At 44.9% G+C, this 17,504-nt stretch overlaps 1 protein-coding gene across 3 annotated transcripts in view; it reads right to left on the reverse strand.

Annotated features, from left to right (window-relative positions):
- The window catches only part of kirrel3l (kirre like nephrin family adhesion molecule 3, like), a 32,524-nt gene extending 15,222 nt beyond the window's left edge, over positions 1-17,302 (reverse strand). For all 3 annotated transcript variants that reach the window (XM_044033935.1, XM_044033936.1, XM_044033934.1), the window contains exon 1: positions 16,608-17,302. In XM_044033935.1, coding sequence (XP_043889870.1) covers positions 16,608-16,647 — 40 coding nt within the window. In that variant the 5' untranslated portion in view covers positions 16,648-17,302. The remainder of the gene's footprint in view (positions 1-16,607) is intronic.
- Positions 17,303-17,504: the final 202 nt, after the last annotated feature.

A 17,504-nucleotide genomic window follows, 5' to 3' on the forward strand; every position in this document is an offset into this window, starting at 1 on the left:
CTCATGCATGTGTGCACGCACACACCACAGCTTTTGGTGTTTTCTTCTCCAGACTCAAAATTAGGAGCTTGTTTATTGGGTGCAGAGGTGAGAGTCCCTTCTGAAATCGCAGCATTTGTTTCTACCGTCCTTAATGTTATGCAGGAACACATTTTTTTTTACCTTGATGCACATGGGGTTAAGTCTATGAGTGACTGATCCTAGTGTGTGTTTGCCTGCCTATGTTGTGCATGCTGTTTCAGTGTGAATGTGTGAATACAGTAAGCAGGGTGGGTGGGGGTGGTGTTAACAGCGGAAGCAACTCGTGAGGCACCGTAGGGCACGTTTAGCAGTTACTTTGACACAGTGACTTTGCTGTCTCTGTCACATGGTTGGAGTTAAGTGCAAAGCGGCCTTTGTGACTTGGGCGCAAACCTGTTTAAGAGCTTTGTGTTGACCCTGGCAGTGCCTGCACTCTCTCTCCCCCTTTCATCTAAACTGATAGAGATACATCCACATCAGGAAGGATCAGGAAGAGACGGGCAGATGTCAGCTATGATCCTTCCACCACTGGGCATCTGTCTCGGTAGAATTAGATTGAATCAGTCACTGTGTGCGTGAGTGTGAGTGTGAGTGTGCATGCGTGCGCGCGCGTGTGTGTGCATTTACAACATACATGTGTAAGTGCTGGCCGTGATGCTTAAGAGTGGAAAAAAAGATAATGGCAGTGCGGATGACCTTTTATATAAAATGTGTCTCTAACACACTACCCTGCATTTACTATACCAAGTCAGCACAGTCCAAATCTATTACTGCATTTTGGTAATCTGACACACACTCAAAAAAAAAACCTCTTTCTCTCAATTTCAGACCATAAGTCAATTTTACACAGCATTCAAAAAGTCAGGTCCTTCAAATAAAACATAAAATAACATCAGACTCTCCTGTTTGTAACAGCTCAGGCGATGCACTCTGTCCATTTCCCTGTGCTTTTACAATGACACTCAACTGCATATGTTCATTTACTCTGAGAGGCTCCAAGCTGCATTCGCAGTGTCTCTATTTTAGCCCTGATTTTATTCCATGTCCTCATTCCCATCCTGTGCAGAGTGCAACATCCAGTCCTGTGGGCTCTAAAAATATAAGTGCTCTCAACTTGACTGGACAATTTGCTCCCTGCAGTAATAATTCAAAATGTTAAAAAATAGCGCCTGATAGCTACTTGCTTTTTGGCCCAGAGGTGGTGGCAAAATCTTGCGCCTGGCTGGTGTGAGATTTTCGCAATAAGAGCCAGAAAGGGAGAAAACGAGGAGGAGAAATTGACAAAAAAGAAAAGAATAAAACCAGCACAAAACAGGGCAATTGGCAGAAAAGTATCAAGCTTGGAATAAACAACCCGGTCCCCCAAATGCCATCCATTGTGTCTTGTCTAGATAAGGCTTCTAAATCGGGCTGGAAAATGCAAGCTCCATTTCTCTCTGTATGGAATTATTATCCCTTTGTTTTGAGTCGGGCTCTTTTGTCTTCCTCTTCCTGTGTGTGTGTTTGTGCGTGTGTGTGCAGACACGGAGAAAGTAGTGCTGAGGTAGCTGAACCAAAGAGTATGTCCCAAAGGGGAACATGCATCCATCTCATGTTTGATTTGGCTACTATGCTCATTACCATGACTCCTACAGAACTTCTGAGGGCTGGAGGAGGGCAAACAGCAGATACCACCCACCAACTTGTGGCACCCAACACATGCACTACACGTGTACACAGCACCCCTGTGTTTTTCTTTGACTTGGATCATTGCAAGCTTTAGTTTGTGCCTCTGCAGATGGCCATCTCTCCTATACCCCCATGCAGCCAGGCATCTCTTCAATCCTTTCTCTCCCACGTTGCATTCCAGCTGCACTCCCTCCCTCCAACTCTCACTATCTTTTCTCCCTTTCTACGTTTTTTTTTTTTTTTGCCCAAATTGCAGTCTAACAGCTTTTTAAGAGCTGTTTCGCTCGGGTTTAATCCTCCTAGCCCCCCTTAAAGCTTTTATTCCATTGTAGAAATCTTGGCTCAGACCTAAACCCTTTTTGGAGAGTGAACCCACTCATCCACTCGGCTCCCCCCAAGCTACACTGATGATGCCCCCACCCAGGGCATTCTCTGAAATTCCTGCATCCCTCTGCAATCCAGAGCCATCCCCTCATTCCTCTGTTTATCACTCACATGTCTACAGTCAGTGAGCCGTGATCCCTGAAATCAATGCCTAGCAGGCTCCTTTGAGAGTTATAGAAGGTGTTACTAATTGTTGATTTGCTTTCTCCATGGCTCTTTCTGCCATCACTCCGTTTTTTCCAGACTCTCTGTCAGCTGTCATCTCTTGCCAGTCTCTCCCCTTGCACATTTTTCTCCATCCTGCAACCCATGTCCACCTTTCCCTCGCTCTCTGCATCCCCGGTGTGAAAATCAAAGGGGTTTATGTGTCAGCTTGTCAACACAACACTCAAAAAAGCAGGGTAGGGAAACAACGAGGGAAAAAAAGAACTATTACATGTAGGAAAGACAGGAAACCTGAGGTAAAGTAAAAATGGAAAAAAAAAAAGTGGGCTCCTGTCAGCTTCCAATTGCAAAGGAAGCAGCCAAAGAGGGGACTGATGGAACGCTGTAATCAGTCTGTCTGCAAGGCTGTCACCACAAGGTTTTTATCTGCTGGAACAGGGTACTGCACACATCAGGGCAGCAGTGAGGCTGATCGCATGGGCGAGCAATGGCAGTTTCTCCCCGGGTACCTGCTACAGCAGATGCAGTGGATAGAGTAATAGAGTGGTATGCATACGCGGAGAGGTAGAGGGGAAGGTAAAAGCAGACGGGGGTGGGGGTAAGAGTGCTGATGTGACATAGTCTGTGTGTGTGAGCGCATGTGAATGGTTTGCACACTCACTGTGCTGCAGTGCCCAACAATGTGCCATAAATACACTCCTTATACTGTCCTTTCACACTTGCCGCTCTCAGACACACACGTGAACACACGCACGCACACTGTCACCGTCCCATATCTTTAGGGTTTCCAGTGGGCAGAAGCATCTCTCCGAGTATAATTCTAGCACAGCTTTTAAACAGCTCCCCCTCTCTAAAGCCAGGAGCCACAGAGCTGAGAGCTGACTCCATGTAGACAGATAGCAAGTGACTGGCTGGCTGGCAGGAGCACAGGAAATAAAAAGCCAATAAAAAAAGAGAGAAAAAAGGAGGGAGTTAGTGGTGGCAGTATGAAATTGTCTGTGCACATCAGCCAGTAGTGTTGACAAGATGGTGATTGAGCTAGTCTTGTCATTTCGTTCCTGCTTACCCCTTGGTGTTTTAACTGCAAGACAGCTGGTTGGTTTTTGCTTTCCCTCGCTCTCTGTTGCAATTTCCCTCTCCCTCCTCCTCTTCCAGCAGTGTTTGGATGGAAGAGCTTTCAGTATAATTTAGTGTGCTTTTAAATCATTAACTTCTTGTGGTGTTTGCAAAAGCCCTGATTTAAGTGTGTGCGTAACAGTTGACATGGTGGATGAAGCAGCAGCAGCAGCAGCAGCAGCAGTAGCAGCAGCAGCAGCAGTAGCAGCGCGCGACATGTGACGAAAAGTCGCCGCTAACACGGGGCACAGACAGAGGACAGTTTCCCCCAGATGTAGACATGCAAACTAATACATATATATCCATAAAACAATGAAGAGATAATGTTAAAATTGCCTCCATCTCTTGCTTTTTCTAAAAGGCAGTGGTAATGAAAACAAAGGGGTTCTCTACATATATTCTGTACTGGGACTCTCTGCCTTATGCCCTAGGGTGTCAATTAATTTAGTCTAGGGATTTGCGGCCTACTCTTCCTAATTGAGCCCAGTGGAGACCCCCTTGGCTCTTCATGATAGGAAGTAGTGCATTTCATAATTAATACTTTTTTTCCTTTATTATCATTATTTTTTAATGAGGGTGGTAATGTTGTAAATGTATGCATCTCATTAGAGTAAAAGGGCCATCTACGCTATTGTTCACGACTGCAATGTTTGCTGCTTGTGAGATGAATAAGAGAGAGGATCTCATTCAGAGGCAGCAACGGCACATTGAAGTCAAAGCTGTGCTTTTGTGTGTGTTTGAATATAAAACACAGCCAGCTCAATGAGATTCTCATTAGTGTTGCTTAATATGTGTGCTTTTTAAAGCTTAGAGGTTAATGCCCGACTTGCCTCCATTTCACTGGAGCTCTCTTTAATTTGATGCATAATTCTTTTTTGTCAGCAGCTGACAAGAGCCACTTCAGAAGAAAGCAGCCGAGCCGTGTTGTGAACTCTGCATCCAACAGGAACACAAAGGCAGAAAAAAACCAAAAAAAAACACAGCACCTAATTAAACCTTTTTAAAATGTTTCTCCTCCGTCTCCAGCTCCGACTCTACATCACAGGAGACATTTCTGAGCCGTGCTATCATCCCAACTCTCTGTCCGGAGAACATAACTCCCAGTGATTAAACAAATTACCTCCTCTCCCAGGAGAGCCATGGATCCAGTGAAAACAATAAGTGTGTGATTCACACTGCTGCCGCCTCTCTGCTCATACCAATGGCCTTCAAACTGCCATTTAGTAATCAATGTCTGTGGTTTTGTCTGTGACCAGAATGTCAGTGCGCTTTCATTTGGAGGTGGAGGGAAAACAACTGTTAATTTCACATCAGATTTTTATTCTGTTCATTAGATCGTCTATAACTTGAAACATTCCCAAAAAATTACTGATGACTAAGAGCTTTGAGAACAAGGGTGGTGTTACTTGGCAACCCTCACTACATCCTACTTAGTGTTGAGAAAAAGAAGGGAAGGAGAAAACTAATTTCCTGAAACTCCATTTCTTAAGCGTTGATTAGTAAAGAAGCATAATTAGAGTAAAATGTGAAGTCAGTTTTTTTTTTCAGATTGCACCGCTTCCTCTAGAAAAATCAGGCCATGATTAATGAATAAATGATTAATGAGTGAACTAATTAAACAATTAATTATTAAGCGAGCACTCTGAACAAGAAACAGGCAGGCTGATGGTGAACAGTGGACGTACGAGATGGTTAGGGTGAGCGTTAGAGAGAAAAGGATTTAGGATAAGCTGTCTGTTTGTTCTGTCAGTTTGTTTTGTCTTCCATTTGCAGGGGAGGATGAGGAAGAGGGTGGATGGGAGGAGCTGGCAGGCTCAGCTTGTGTTTTCAGCCAGCACCAATCTTATGTCAGAACGCTGACTTTAAAATGCTGCATTTGCAAGTTTACCCAACATGTTGGAGTTGCTGTTTGCATTGGTCTGTAAGAAACTACCAGAAAATCAGCACCTCTGAAAAGACTGAGGGTGATGGAAAGTTCCCTTCTCTAACCAGTCATCTCTCCTCCCCCTGTCTTTAACTAGGACACCCCATCAATCTTTGATAATGTGCGGCGTGGATCTTTCCTGGGTGACCAGGAAGATGAGACATCACAGCAGGGAGTGATGTATAAAATACAGGCTATGAAAGTATACTGGCATCAGTCAAATCAAGTTGGACCTTTTTCCCCAGGTATTAATTGCGGCAGTTACGAATATATGCATGATCCTGCAGGCCCAAAAGAGCCCTGCACACTTTTTTCCTTGAGTGTGGGTTTCTTCTACACCTTCACTTTAACAAAGGTGGGGCTTTCATGTCTGTCAAACATGTCCAGAGCTTCAGCACAACAGTGTATTAGACCCAAAACATTATTTTATAAGCCAATAAGTTTATTGTTTCTATCAAAATGCAGCATTTCTCTATAAAGCTGCGTTTTCCCCATCTCCACCCCCCAAACCCGGAAACACATCCTCAAAGCAAGAACATGAGAGAAGGATCTTTCATCCTTGCATATCTTTCCTGCCATTTACTGCTGGCCTTATTAACGGAGTTGTGAGTGACGGGGCAGAGTGTGCTAGGGGAGTCTCGGGGGCTTTGATGGAGGCAAACGATGGAGCTACAGCAAGCTGAAGACAAAATCACTCTTGTTTATCAACTCAAAGTGCTCTATGAAGGTCTTTGTTTCCTTTTCTCGGAGACAGATTTTACTGGTCTGAATGTTGCCATCTTTTGCTTTTTAGTAACGGTCACTGGCTGAACTAGTGCTGCATTATGTCCCAATCACACCATGGCATTGCAGATTTCCTCAGAGTCGCCTGGGTGTGAATAGTCTTTGTCACGCCGGGTGGTTCGGCTCATTGACTATGAAACCCTGGACATATGGTGGCTGTGTGCTGGGATGTATCATGGAAGAGAATGCCATGGGTTGGGCTCTTGACCCATTCCTGGCCTTTAACAATCTACCGACTGCACCAAAGTCTGTGGCTTGATAAACTTAAACACTTCATTGTGCACTCCATTTTGGGGTGTGTTTATTCTTAGGGGATTGCTGGATGGAGACTGTGTGGTTTGCAGTAGGGGCAGATGTGCAGTATGTGACTGTTTTACCAAACCTAAAGCGTGCACCTTTTCTCTGAAGGCACTGACACACACAAATGGACACACACGTTGTCTGACTGGTAAAAGTAAAGCAGTTCTAGACACTAACAGTGCATGTATCTTTGATGGCCAAACTTCTAAAGAGAAAGCTCCTTTTGTCCTCATGCAAAAAAGCCTGTTAATTATCTGACAAACGTCAAGAGCAGCCGCTACAGTGACATTGGCACCTAAATAGAATCACATTTCACAGGGAACTGTGAAAGGGAAGTGTCTAGTCATACAATTTTTTTTTTTTAACAAACAAAACTTTTGAAACATGTCTCTTGAGCTCCCCTGTCTCCTTCAAGCATCTAGTCTCTATGTGCAAAACAAGGCTTTCTTTGCAGGTCATATCTAACGACAGACCCCAGGTTTGTGCCTCTTACAGAGAAGTGGAGCCTTACAGACGCTTAAGCCCATCTGGGTGTGATGATCGATCATTAAACAGTGAGAAGATAACTCCCTTAGCTTGTCTGCTGGCTACCACTGATCCCGGATCACCCTCGCTGGATATGGTATGAATCACAGGAAGTTGAGATCAATCTCAATAGTCTGTTCCCGCTTGATTACAAATGAAAAAAGAAAAAGAAATCCCATTTGGCTTAGCCACTCGAATGTGTTATAGTCTGGATGTGTGTGACTGAATGTGTGGGTGAGTGACGTATGCATCTATGAGTGTGAAATAGGAGCTTTTTAACTTTCTCCTTTTACCGATTTTTCTTGAGCTCTTTCCAATCTCTCCTACCTGCACTCATTTACAGTGCACAGTCCATCCCGCTCTTAAATCTCCCTTCTTGAGGGAGTCTTCTTTTAAATCTTAATTAAAACAGACTTCTACCCACCCCTCCCCCCCCCATCCCAGGGGCTGGCTGAAAGCAGCTTAGAACAATCAAGAGGACGGATTAGAAGTGAGAAGAAAAGAAGAGAAGATGCAAGAGAGAGGGTGGGGCAAGTGCAGGGCAGCAACAACAACAACAACAAGAACGAAACGGCACAGAAAAAATATTGAGACAAATGAGAGGACTGACCCCTTTCCTTCAGCCCCTGATCTTCTCTCCCTCCCCCTTTGCTGCGTCTCTCTCTCGCTCACTCTCTTGGAGCTCTGAAGTCTTGGCCTGACCTATTGACATTCAGCTTCTCAGCAGATTAAGCAGCGAATGGAGCCTCTGGAAAGGGTAAACACACTGGAGGAACAATGACCAACAGGCGGCAACCTTATTGGATTCTAATTAACTGCCAGGAGAGATGGCTAGGGGCATGTTAAGTGCTGTGGGACACAAGTTAGAGCACCAGACCTGAAGTACCACAACTCGCATCACCTACACAGTCCCTTCCTTGTTTGTCGATTGTCTCTTGTCTTCTGCCGTCTGTATCTCTCTGTCCTTTACTAGTCTTCTCTTTTCCAACTTATTTGCTCTTTGTTTCAGAGGCTTTTAAAAACACCCCTCAGAGAGCCATTTGCTATCCTTTTTTAGACTGGGCCACATCTCTCCCCTTCTGTCTCCCCCTGTTTTTACCAGGGTGGAACGAGGCTCATGCCCTACAGGAAGCTGTTTGAGCGATCAGGTTAAAATAAGCCGAAAGATATATGGGGAGATTATTTGATATTGAACAAATTTAATTATCTGGTGTGGAGAGGGATGGAGGAAAGCAAAATAATGTTTCTCCACCGCCCGTAGCTAGAGCCTTACCAGAGGGTATGAGGGAGCTAAATGGCAAAGAGGGAAGAGCTCGACCTCAGTGGTCACAAATCTGAATATATGACCTTTCATTTCCTCTCTCCTCCCACCAACACCTTTCCCAATGAAACAACAAGCCAACTGGACTGTGAGTCAGAGTAGCATGTGTGAATTTCTTAATCCTTACTTGTAGGGTGAACCCACTGAAAAAAGGTGATCAACACATGTGCTTCATAGTCTCCCAGTTTATTTCACACCGGTCAAAAACCGGCGTGAATGCTGGGAAATGTGTGTGACTTTCTTAGTAGTACAGCAGATTCTCTGTGCTCTGAGTGGTCCCCTTGATTAGACCAGCTTAAACATGGCGCTGTGGTTTTCTGGGTTCCCCTGTATGGAACCACAAGCCCTAATTAGGCTGGTCTCATTAATGTGTGAGTGTGAGAGAGGCCCACAGCCATCATGGGTAGAGGCTGACACAAAAAGGTGGGAAAAAAAACAATGCCCTACTAGAGACAGGTCATCATTGCCTCAGTAGGCATGTAAAGCAATTCATTAATTGGTGAGAAAACACACACAGACACACACAAAGCCACATGTGTGAAAACACAAACACACACTCTCACCTCGCCGTGGATACACATACCGATGTTATGGGTATTCTATGAGCCTGTTGCTTGTTAACACATTACCTGGGATCAAAGAGGCTGAGGCTGGGATGTGAGAGGACTGGGGGGAATCATTATTTGTTGAGGAAAATTGCAGCCCAGTGTTATGTTTGTCCTCTGGAAAACCTGGCAGCATAGAGGTTTCATTCATTTCTCAAAAAAAGGAAGGATCTCTGGCCCTGTCACTATCATGTGAGCGTCTTTGAAATCCTCTGAGCGCTTTTTTGAAATTAAAGTTGGGAGGGAATGAATTGGAGCTTCAGTTGTGCTCGAAGCCTGGGGGTATGAGAGGGATTCACATGACCACTGTGCATTTCCACACCCTTACAACAACAGTCATGGCTGTAATAGGTTGAATTTGGCCATTGATTTCTGGTCTGTACCAAAAAACTGGTCTGTACCAGTTCTGTGTTACAACCAGTTTTTATTAACAAAACATCACATGCTCAGAGACGGCTCACACAAAACCCAAACTTTAGCCCAATAAAATAACACACACACACACGTAAACCAATACAAAATATCCCAGCTTGAGTTCCTGGGGAGTTAAACGAAGGTTGACTTGAGCTACTATAGTGTGTCAGAGGACTGTTAAGAGTCTGGAGTCTATGGCTAATCTAAAGTGTGACGGCTGGAGTGCTTCCCTCCGTTGGGCTTCAATAGGCCTCCAATCAGGCCTGACTGCCCCTCACTCTTTGGTCAGCTGCTTTAACTAGCCTGTGATTGAGTGGCTTCATTAAGAGCCTGTTTATCTTTGCCTGCATCAAAGTCATGAAAGATTTGTGACCTGCTAAACACACCCACACACTGCCTGCATGTGAACCACTGCAAGTGCATTAACAACTGGAATTGTGTAAAATCCTTTTCTTTTATCTGTTTATTTATCTGTTAAATTTGTTATTAACAAACTTCCAACCTGTTATTTGTCCATGTAGTCCATGATTCCTACTCGGGTTGGGCAAGTTGAAATATGATGTCACCTGCTCAGATTTGTACACCGGGTCACCCTGTGACCTCACACGCAGACCCTCCCAAACAAGCCACAGCAAACAGCTTCCTCTATCCACTCTGCCTTTGATCTGATGAAGCAGAGATGCAATCTGTCTCTTCTTCCCACTTTTCTTTTTTGCCCTTTTCTATTTTCTTTACGACACCTCCTTATACCTCCCCCTCCCCTCCTGCTGAGCAGGTGTATTAAATAAGGTGACTATTCCAGCGGCATTGGGCTGTACCTCAAAGTGCAGTCTGTGAAGAGGGCTTTTCTCTCCTTCTCTCTTATCTTTCATCCCTGCCATCTCCCCATCTCCTTTATTCACTCCTTTCCTTTGTGTCTATCCTTCTCCAGCCCCTTTACTCCTTTTTACATGTTCTCTTGCACTCTCGAATGTGAAATAGAAACCTCTCTACACCTCTCATCTATTTGAATTCATCTACACCTCCCTGTCTATCTCCCTCTGTGCATCTCGCCTTTAGCCTATTGTCTATTTAGCTATACGTCTAATTATGCTGTCTCACTTATGTAATTAGTGCAAAAATAAATGGCTTCTGTAGCTTTGTCTCTTCTCGTCACCCCTCCCGTTGCAGTCTCTGGGAAAACAAATTATGGAGAACAATAGGTACAAATGGCTTCTGCACCAAACCACATGATGGATGCAGCCCGGGTTCTCTGCATCTCATCTCTTTCCCTTTCCCTTCCTCACTTACCCTCTTTATGCTCCCTCCCTTCTCCATTATCTCCAGCTCTATATGTCTCTGTTTGGGAACAGGGGAGGACTTGCACACTCTCTCACCCAACTACCCTATCATTGTATGGCTGTATCATCTGTCTTCCCTTCTTGGCACTGACACTATATTCACACTGACATCATATTAGGCAAGGTCCTTTTTCTGTCCCTTTTCTTTCTCTTTCTCATTCTGCTTCACTCTCTCTCTTTCCCTTCTTTTGCTGTTGTCTCCACTGGCGCTCTCCTCCCTCTCCCTCTCTCTATCCCCCCGAGCTTTCTACACACCACTACTGCAAGGCCAACGCCTGGGACTTTTCGAAAGCAAACAGACAGCATCATCCTGTGCTGGAGTCCCATCTGTGGACAGTCTGAGCAGGGAACAATCAGTCCCTCTCCTCCTCTGCTTCGTTCTCTTTCCAGCCCCCTGGGATGTGCGCAGCACTAGGATGCCTCCATCAGATGGGTGCAATGTACTGGAACAATGGTTGGGTGCCTCCTCCAGCAGGGGTGTAGGGTTCCTCTTTGCCAGCTTAGGAGACACTTATCCGTGTGTTCATGCTCTTCTTACTGCAGCGTCCCAGGAATGTGGCAGAAGTATAAAAGTCTCCCACAGTATACACCTTCCTTACCTCACCCACTCTCACACACTGACACATGCACATACACAACCACTTTCTGGATGTCTAAGTGTACACCTGAGTATAGCCTATGGTGGTGAAATATCAGCTTTCTATTAATGCCCCTCAGACTTTCAGTCAGTTACACTTTTGCTTTGTTTTCCCCACCCCTGCCATGTTGGAAGAAAAACAGCAGGTTTGGTTTACACCAATACAAGCATATCCATTACCTGAAATGCTAGGCTCTGGCAGTAAATCCCTTTGACCCCTCAGCCTTCCTTTTCTTTTTCTTTCTCCCTTCTCCCTCCCTCCCCCAATTCTCATGCTGAGCACACTGCTTTCTCTGCATCGGCATTCGTTGGCCAAACAGACGGCAGCAGCAAGAGACGCATCTTACCCTCTGGCCGGTTCAATCACCACCCACACACTTCACTGTGTTCCATGCGGCTCAATAACATTAACATGTTTTGCCATTGAGGGAGCTGCAGTTAAAAGTCTGATCAATAAACGTTGACTGACATTCCTCAGTTGATAACAAATTGGCAGCTTTCTCTCAAAGACCTCCCAGGTGACTTCCTCAGTCCAGAATGCCTCCCTTCTCGAACACCGCCGAAGCAAAAACAAAAATTGGAATAAACCTACTCACTAACACAATATTAGCACAGGCATTTCTGGCTGTTTGAACTGAGAGGAAGGAAAGATGAAGAAAAGAATGTAGAGGAGGGGGGCTGGACTCAAGGAATGAGCTGTTGGGGTATGTAGTCCCAAAAGCATGTGCACCGTTTCCATCACTAACACACTGAGCAGCAGGCAGGCATTCTCTCTCTTTTTTTTTTTTTCTTCCTTGACTGTGTTTTTACCCCTATTTGAATAAGGAGTTGACATGTCCTGAGAACAGAAGCATCATTAATTAGACAGACGTACTATGACGAATCACTCCAGAAAGGGCACACAGCCCCGAAGATGCCAAACACTCATCTCGGCTTATCATCCTCTGCCCAAGTGTCTGTCCTTGACCCCTGCCAGTGTATGTATGTGTGTTAAGGGTGCTGCTTCCATGAGCTCCTCATGAGTCATTTCTGGATGGCGTGCACATGCCACGAGCCCTAATTCACCACACTGAATTCTTCACATCCTCCATTGAGTGCACGACAATGATGAAGAGATGTAAATAAATCAGCATATAGCGTTAAATAAATGCTGTTTCTTGATATTCTTGACTGCTAGAAACCTTCTGCTATGGAACTATTTCCAAAACGAGGTTTAATTGGTGACGGTGACAGTGGAACAAATATTGCTACAATGCAGAAGATACATTTAAATTTGCCGTTGGTTTCTCTCTCGGCAGGAGATTTGAAATGTGTGTCTTGCAGGGCAGGAATTGATTAGAAAATAAAAGTGAATGTGCAGTCTAGTATGTCTGCGTTTTTTTTTTCTTCTATTGCATGTTGGTTTCTGAGCTCAGGGTCTTTAGAAGAGGTGATACATCTCTCTAGAAGGAAGTGACACTTGAATTTTCGGGGGCTATAATTGCAATATACAATACAAATCTTTCTTAAAATAGCTAGCACTGTATAAACATTACTGTTTCCCTTGGGGGGCTGTTTTAATGACATGCACAGAATGAATCCCAGTTTCTAACCCCCTCTCATTACTGTGTTTGTACAAAAGGACAAAAGAATAAACAAGTTTGTGCTCTCATCACCAGTCATGATACAGCCTCGAGTGCTCAAATGGGGACGAAGACTCCAAGCAATGGCAGAAAGCTGACACGGCCCCTCCATTGTCCTGTTCCTTGTCATTTCCTCCCCGGATCCTCCGACTGCCCCCGAGGAAGACAAGGTGAGGATGTGCAGAGACAGACACAAGGGTGAAGCGAAGACAAGGTAGGTGGGGGTGAGGTAAAAATAATACTGGAAGAGGATCAGTGCCATCCGCGGTTTGCTTACTGGCTACTTTGTCTTCCTGTGTTGAGCCATACTGGCATAGACGTTCAGTTAAGTTGCTAACAGCTGATAGCAAAGCCTCAGGACACACTGCCAAGTTCTTTATCTGTGTTTACATGCATGGCGAGGCTGATTAGAGACAGGCAACATTATGAAGCTCCATTGTTTCCTTTCTCCCTCCAGTTTTTTTCCCCCTTTTCTGCACATAGCAAGTGTGTGTGCAGGAAGGGGGAATGGGAGCATATCTGTTTATGAAGAAGGGAAGACAGACAATGGCATGGGACACGTCTTCAGGATGAGAGGAAACAGCAGGCCATTGTTTGAGAGCTTGACCATTCATTACACTGTGTGTGCGCGTGTGTGTGTGTCTGTGTCTTCACAAATCATTTGAGGTGATCTACTAGAGACACTCAACAGTGTACAAAATGAAATGAATGTTTGCTTAAAATGCTTAGGAAAAAACACATGCCTTAACATACATTAAACATACAGTGCCGGCAACAACAAATGCTCAGGTCTTTATATCCGGTTTGCGATCATAATTTATTATAAATTTATATTCAGCGCAACACCCCATCAGCAAAACCATTACACAGAGCAAGAAAATCTAAGTGGGCCAAAATTCATCTATAACTTTGCCATGACGATGTCTCCTAAATAATGCAAGACACTTGTGTTCGAGACTCTGCTCTGTTTGGATTCTGCTGTGTCTGCACTACTTTGCATCGCATATCTAACTCATCTGTTGGCTGGGGTTCATGCTTGCAAACTTTCTATGCTCAGTCTCTTTGTTTCATACAGTATAATATCACAGACGTATAGAGGGAATAAGAATGAAGCTGAGAAACAGAGAGAGTAAAGGAAGCAATGAGTACGTGCGTGTGTGTCGGTTACAAGAGTAACAAGATGGAGAAAAGGTTAACAATGCTCAGTGGTCTTCCTCAGTGTTTCCCTGCTGCTTCTACGCTTAATCATCAAGAAACTAGTGACACATCCAAGTCTTTCCCCTGCAACAAGACTCTCCTCCTTTCATCCTCCAACCCCTCGCCCCATTTTTACAATGCCTCCGTCTATCCACCCTTGCTCTCGCCACATGAAGTCAAAAAGAGTGACACAAGTTCAGTTCTCAAAAACTGCACATTTCCCGAACACAAACAATGTTGGCCATGCTGCCGCAACATCTGCATAGTGATCTCTGTTACACAGGGGGTTTGAGAGTGTGGGCAGACTTTCAACCTTTGGTGAAAGTCTGCCCGACTGCCTCTGGCTCATTTGGCGGACACGCTCTCATGTCCTCATGTTCTATAGCCCCAAATTCTGTAACCAGGAAAATAGTTTTGAGAGGAGGAAAAGGTGGAAAATTTCCACGGTGTTCCACTATAGTAAGACGTGAGTGGCGACATAACTTAAGAGGAAGGGAGAGAAACTTGTAATCTCAGCTCGCAGCCTTTGAACTTGGCCCGATGAGACGTAAGCGGCCCATAGCAAAAGGTTCCTAAGAAGAGCTCAGTGAAGATTACTCGGAATACTGATGCAGTGTGGAATCCAATTCCCCTGGGAGCCAGGGGACTTTTCAGAGGAAGTCAATTATCAATGTTGTACAAGTGTGCATATATACAAATGCAAGGTTTGTGCTAAAGTTTCAAAAGCGACGCCATATGCTGTGGCCAAATTTTTATCCTACAAATACATTTTGAGCATTAGTAGCTCATTAATGCTGCCACAATAAATGAGGTCTAGGGTCTCCTAGGTTCTAATTAGGGCAGCTGTTACCATTTTCATTATTTGTGTGTGTGTGTGTCAGGGGTAAAATATGCCACTGTATGGCCCCGCTTCTCATCCAGCTGTTGTTAGTCTGTCAGGGAGCAGAGGTCTACTGGTGTCAGATCCCTCCCCCCAAGCTTTGAATAATGACAAAACCATGCGGAACCCAGGCCTGAAGGTAAAGACAGACTCACAACAAATGGCTATTGAGCACACTTAACCATTTGTTGGTGTGATCTTGAAAGCTATGTGTGAAACTGCATGTGATTTAGCCTGGGAGCAACACACGGTGCACTTACATGGTCAAGGGAAGGCTGATGATAAACAAGCAGCCTGAAAAGATTCAGATTTCATTATTCCCTCCTTTGTCCCAGGCTATGAAGATCTGTGTCAGTGCCACATGCTGTTGAGTGCTGAATGAATATAATATTGTTTATCAAGGACTGTAAAAAAAAGGGGGCTTAGAAGAAAAAAGAAGAAAAGCACAGTTGTTCTCTGTGTTAATTGCTGGAAGCTTATTTTTTTTGCATGGACTCCTGTGGCAACATATTTTTGGAATAAATTGCACAAGCTATTCAGAATATTTGCATGTTCACAATAAGAAAAATAACTAAGATGTTTACTGTTTATCACTGCTACAAGTCAATCACTTAAATGTTAAGTAGAATATACAAATGACAATAAAAAAAAAGCCATTACAAGCCAGACATGGATTTAGTACTTTTTAAAACACTTTCCTCTCACACTCATACTGTGATTTGCATTGGGTAAGTTTGAGTACAAGCTGTGTTTTTGCCTTAAGAGTCATAAACAAACAAAGAAAAACAGCAGAGGTGGGGGTTGTTCAGGGGACAGACAGGTGCGCGGTGTCTCAGTCTCTCGCAAAACAAATGCTCTTTCCCTCTCTGCCTCTCTTCCCCACTCTCTCCTTCTCACCCTCGCTCTGTCTGTCTCGGTCCATCACGCACGCACAGACTTATCCCCGCGCAACATGTGCTCCCCGCCATAGACCCGATTCATCCTTTTACGCACCGTCCATGCGTGTGTTTGTTTCACGAGAATCCGGCGTATAAATAAAAATGTTGGGAGCATATTTTCGACACCCCTTAAATCACAATTAACCTCTTTCATTTTGAGTCTCTGTTAAGAGAAATCAATCCGAGGACCACGCTGATTAACTTCGGCGGAAGGGATGCGGAGCTGAGCCCGGAGCTCTCTATTTCTTAGCGCTTCAGTTCCATCTTCCCCACCTGCTTAAACACCCAGTCTTTGTTTAACTCATTTTTAAAACAATTCTTATGAATGGACATATGAGTAGATACCCGCTCCTGCTGCAGTCTATGGCAACAACTCCCTGTTTTTAAATGTACGCTTTTTCCGTTCGTGCGCCGCCTGCACCCGGAGCCTCATCCACCAAAACAGAAGGATTTAATCTGACTCACGTTCGACACCCGAACCAGCGCAGAAACCATCACAGCTACTCTCAACCGTTCACCTTATGCGGAGTCGGTGTGCAGTAGTGGTGTAATCACTCTTTTAAAACTAATGAAACATGAAGCGGCAATTAACAGCAGTGAAGTGTGGCACTGCAGCAGACCAGCTGCCCCTCTACACCAGCGCACTCACTGGATGTCTTGACGCAGCGCGCCAGCGTGGAGCGCGGTCCGTCCTCCTCATCAATAAAGTCCCGCATGCTGAATGGTAAAAAAAAAAAAAGAAATAAAGAAATAAAAGTGTGTCTTACCTGTGGCCATAAGGCAAAAGACGAGGTATAAAGCAGGCATTTTAGTTGCTCTGGTCACTGATTGTTTTTGCGTGGAAGAATTCGCTCGCTCCGTCGATATGCGACTGGGCTGGTGATGGTCCACCGCGGCACTGGAATATCACCGGACGGACAAGCGCACTGGAATTCTTCTATAAAAACATCCAGATGAAAGAAATGACTCTGAATGGTCCGGGCAGTTTGTAAACTCTCAGTCAACAATGCATCTCCATAGTTGGTAACTTTCCCCGCTGCACCAGCTTCTTTCCCGGTGTGCTTTTTGTCACGCTGGCACAGCTTCTTTTCTTTCTTTTTTTTTTACCTCAAATCACCAAACGCTCTCTAGCAGTCCATTAGTGAATCATGTGTTTCAATTGGTCGGTTCGTCCACGGTCCACTTTCCAACCTGCGTGATCATGCTGCGCTGGAAAGCGATCTCCCCTGTTCTGTGATGCGCGGTGACAAACGCTGGTGAAGTCTCAGCCTCTCTGCTGTGCAGCTGTACCACTGTACTCTCTCTCTCTCTCTCTCTCTCCCTCTCTCTCTCGCTCTGCATGTGTGTCCTCCTCTCTTACACACTCTTCCTCTGTCGGTCTCCTGTTTACTTCTCACTCTCTGTTTCCAATGGGAAATGTGTACTGACAGTCATCTGGTTGGGGAGTTGCCTATATCTCAAATCTGGGGTATCAGGGGTAGAGTCAGAGGAGCCCCTCTGCCTCAGACGCTTGCAGGGGGGCCCCAGTGGCTCCCGCCCCCAGGGACGCTATTGGCTGAGCAGGCATCATGGGAAGGGTATTTAAAACACTGGCCTTAAATGTTGTATAAAATAGCTCACATAAGGATTTACGGAAAATGTGGACTACTGCTCTTATTGAGAAA

The sequence above is a fragment of the Solea senegalensis genome, linkage group LG9, assembly GCF_019176455.1.
Source record: "Solea senegalensis isolate Sse05_10M linkage group LG9, IFAPA_SoseM_1, whole genome shotgun sequence".
NCBI lineage: Eukaryota > Metazoa > Chordata > Actinopteri > Pleuronectiformes > Soleidae > Solea > Solea senegalensis.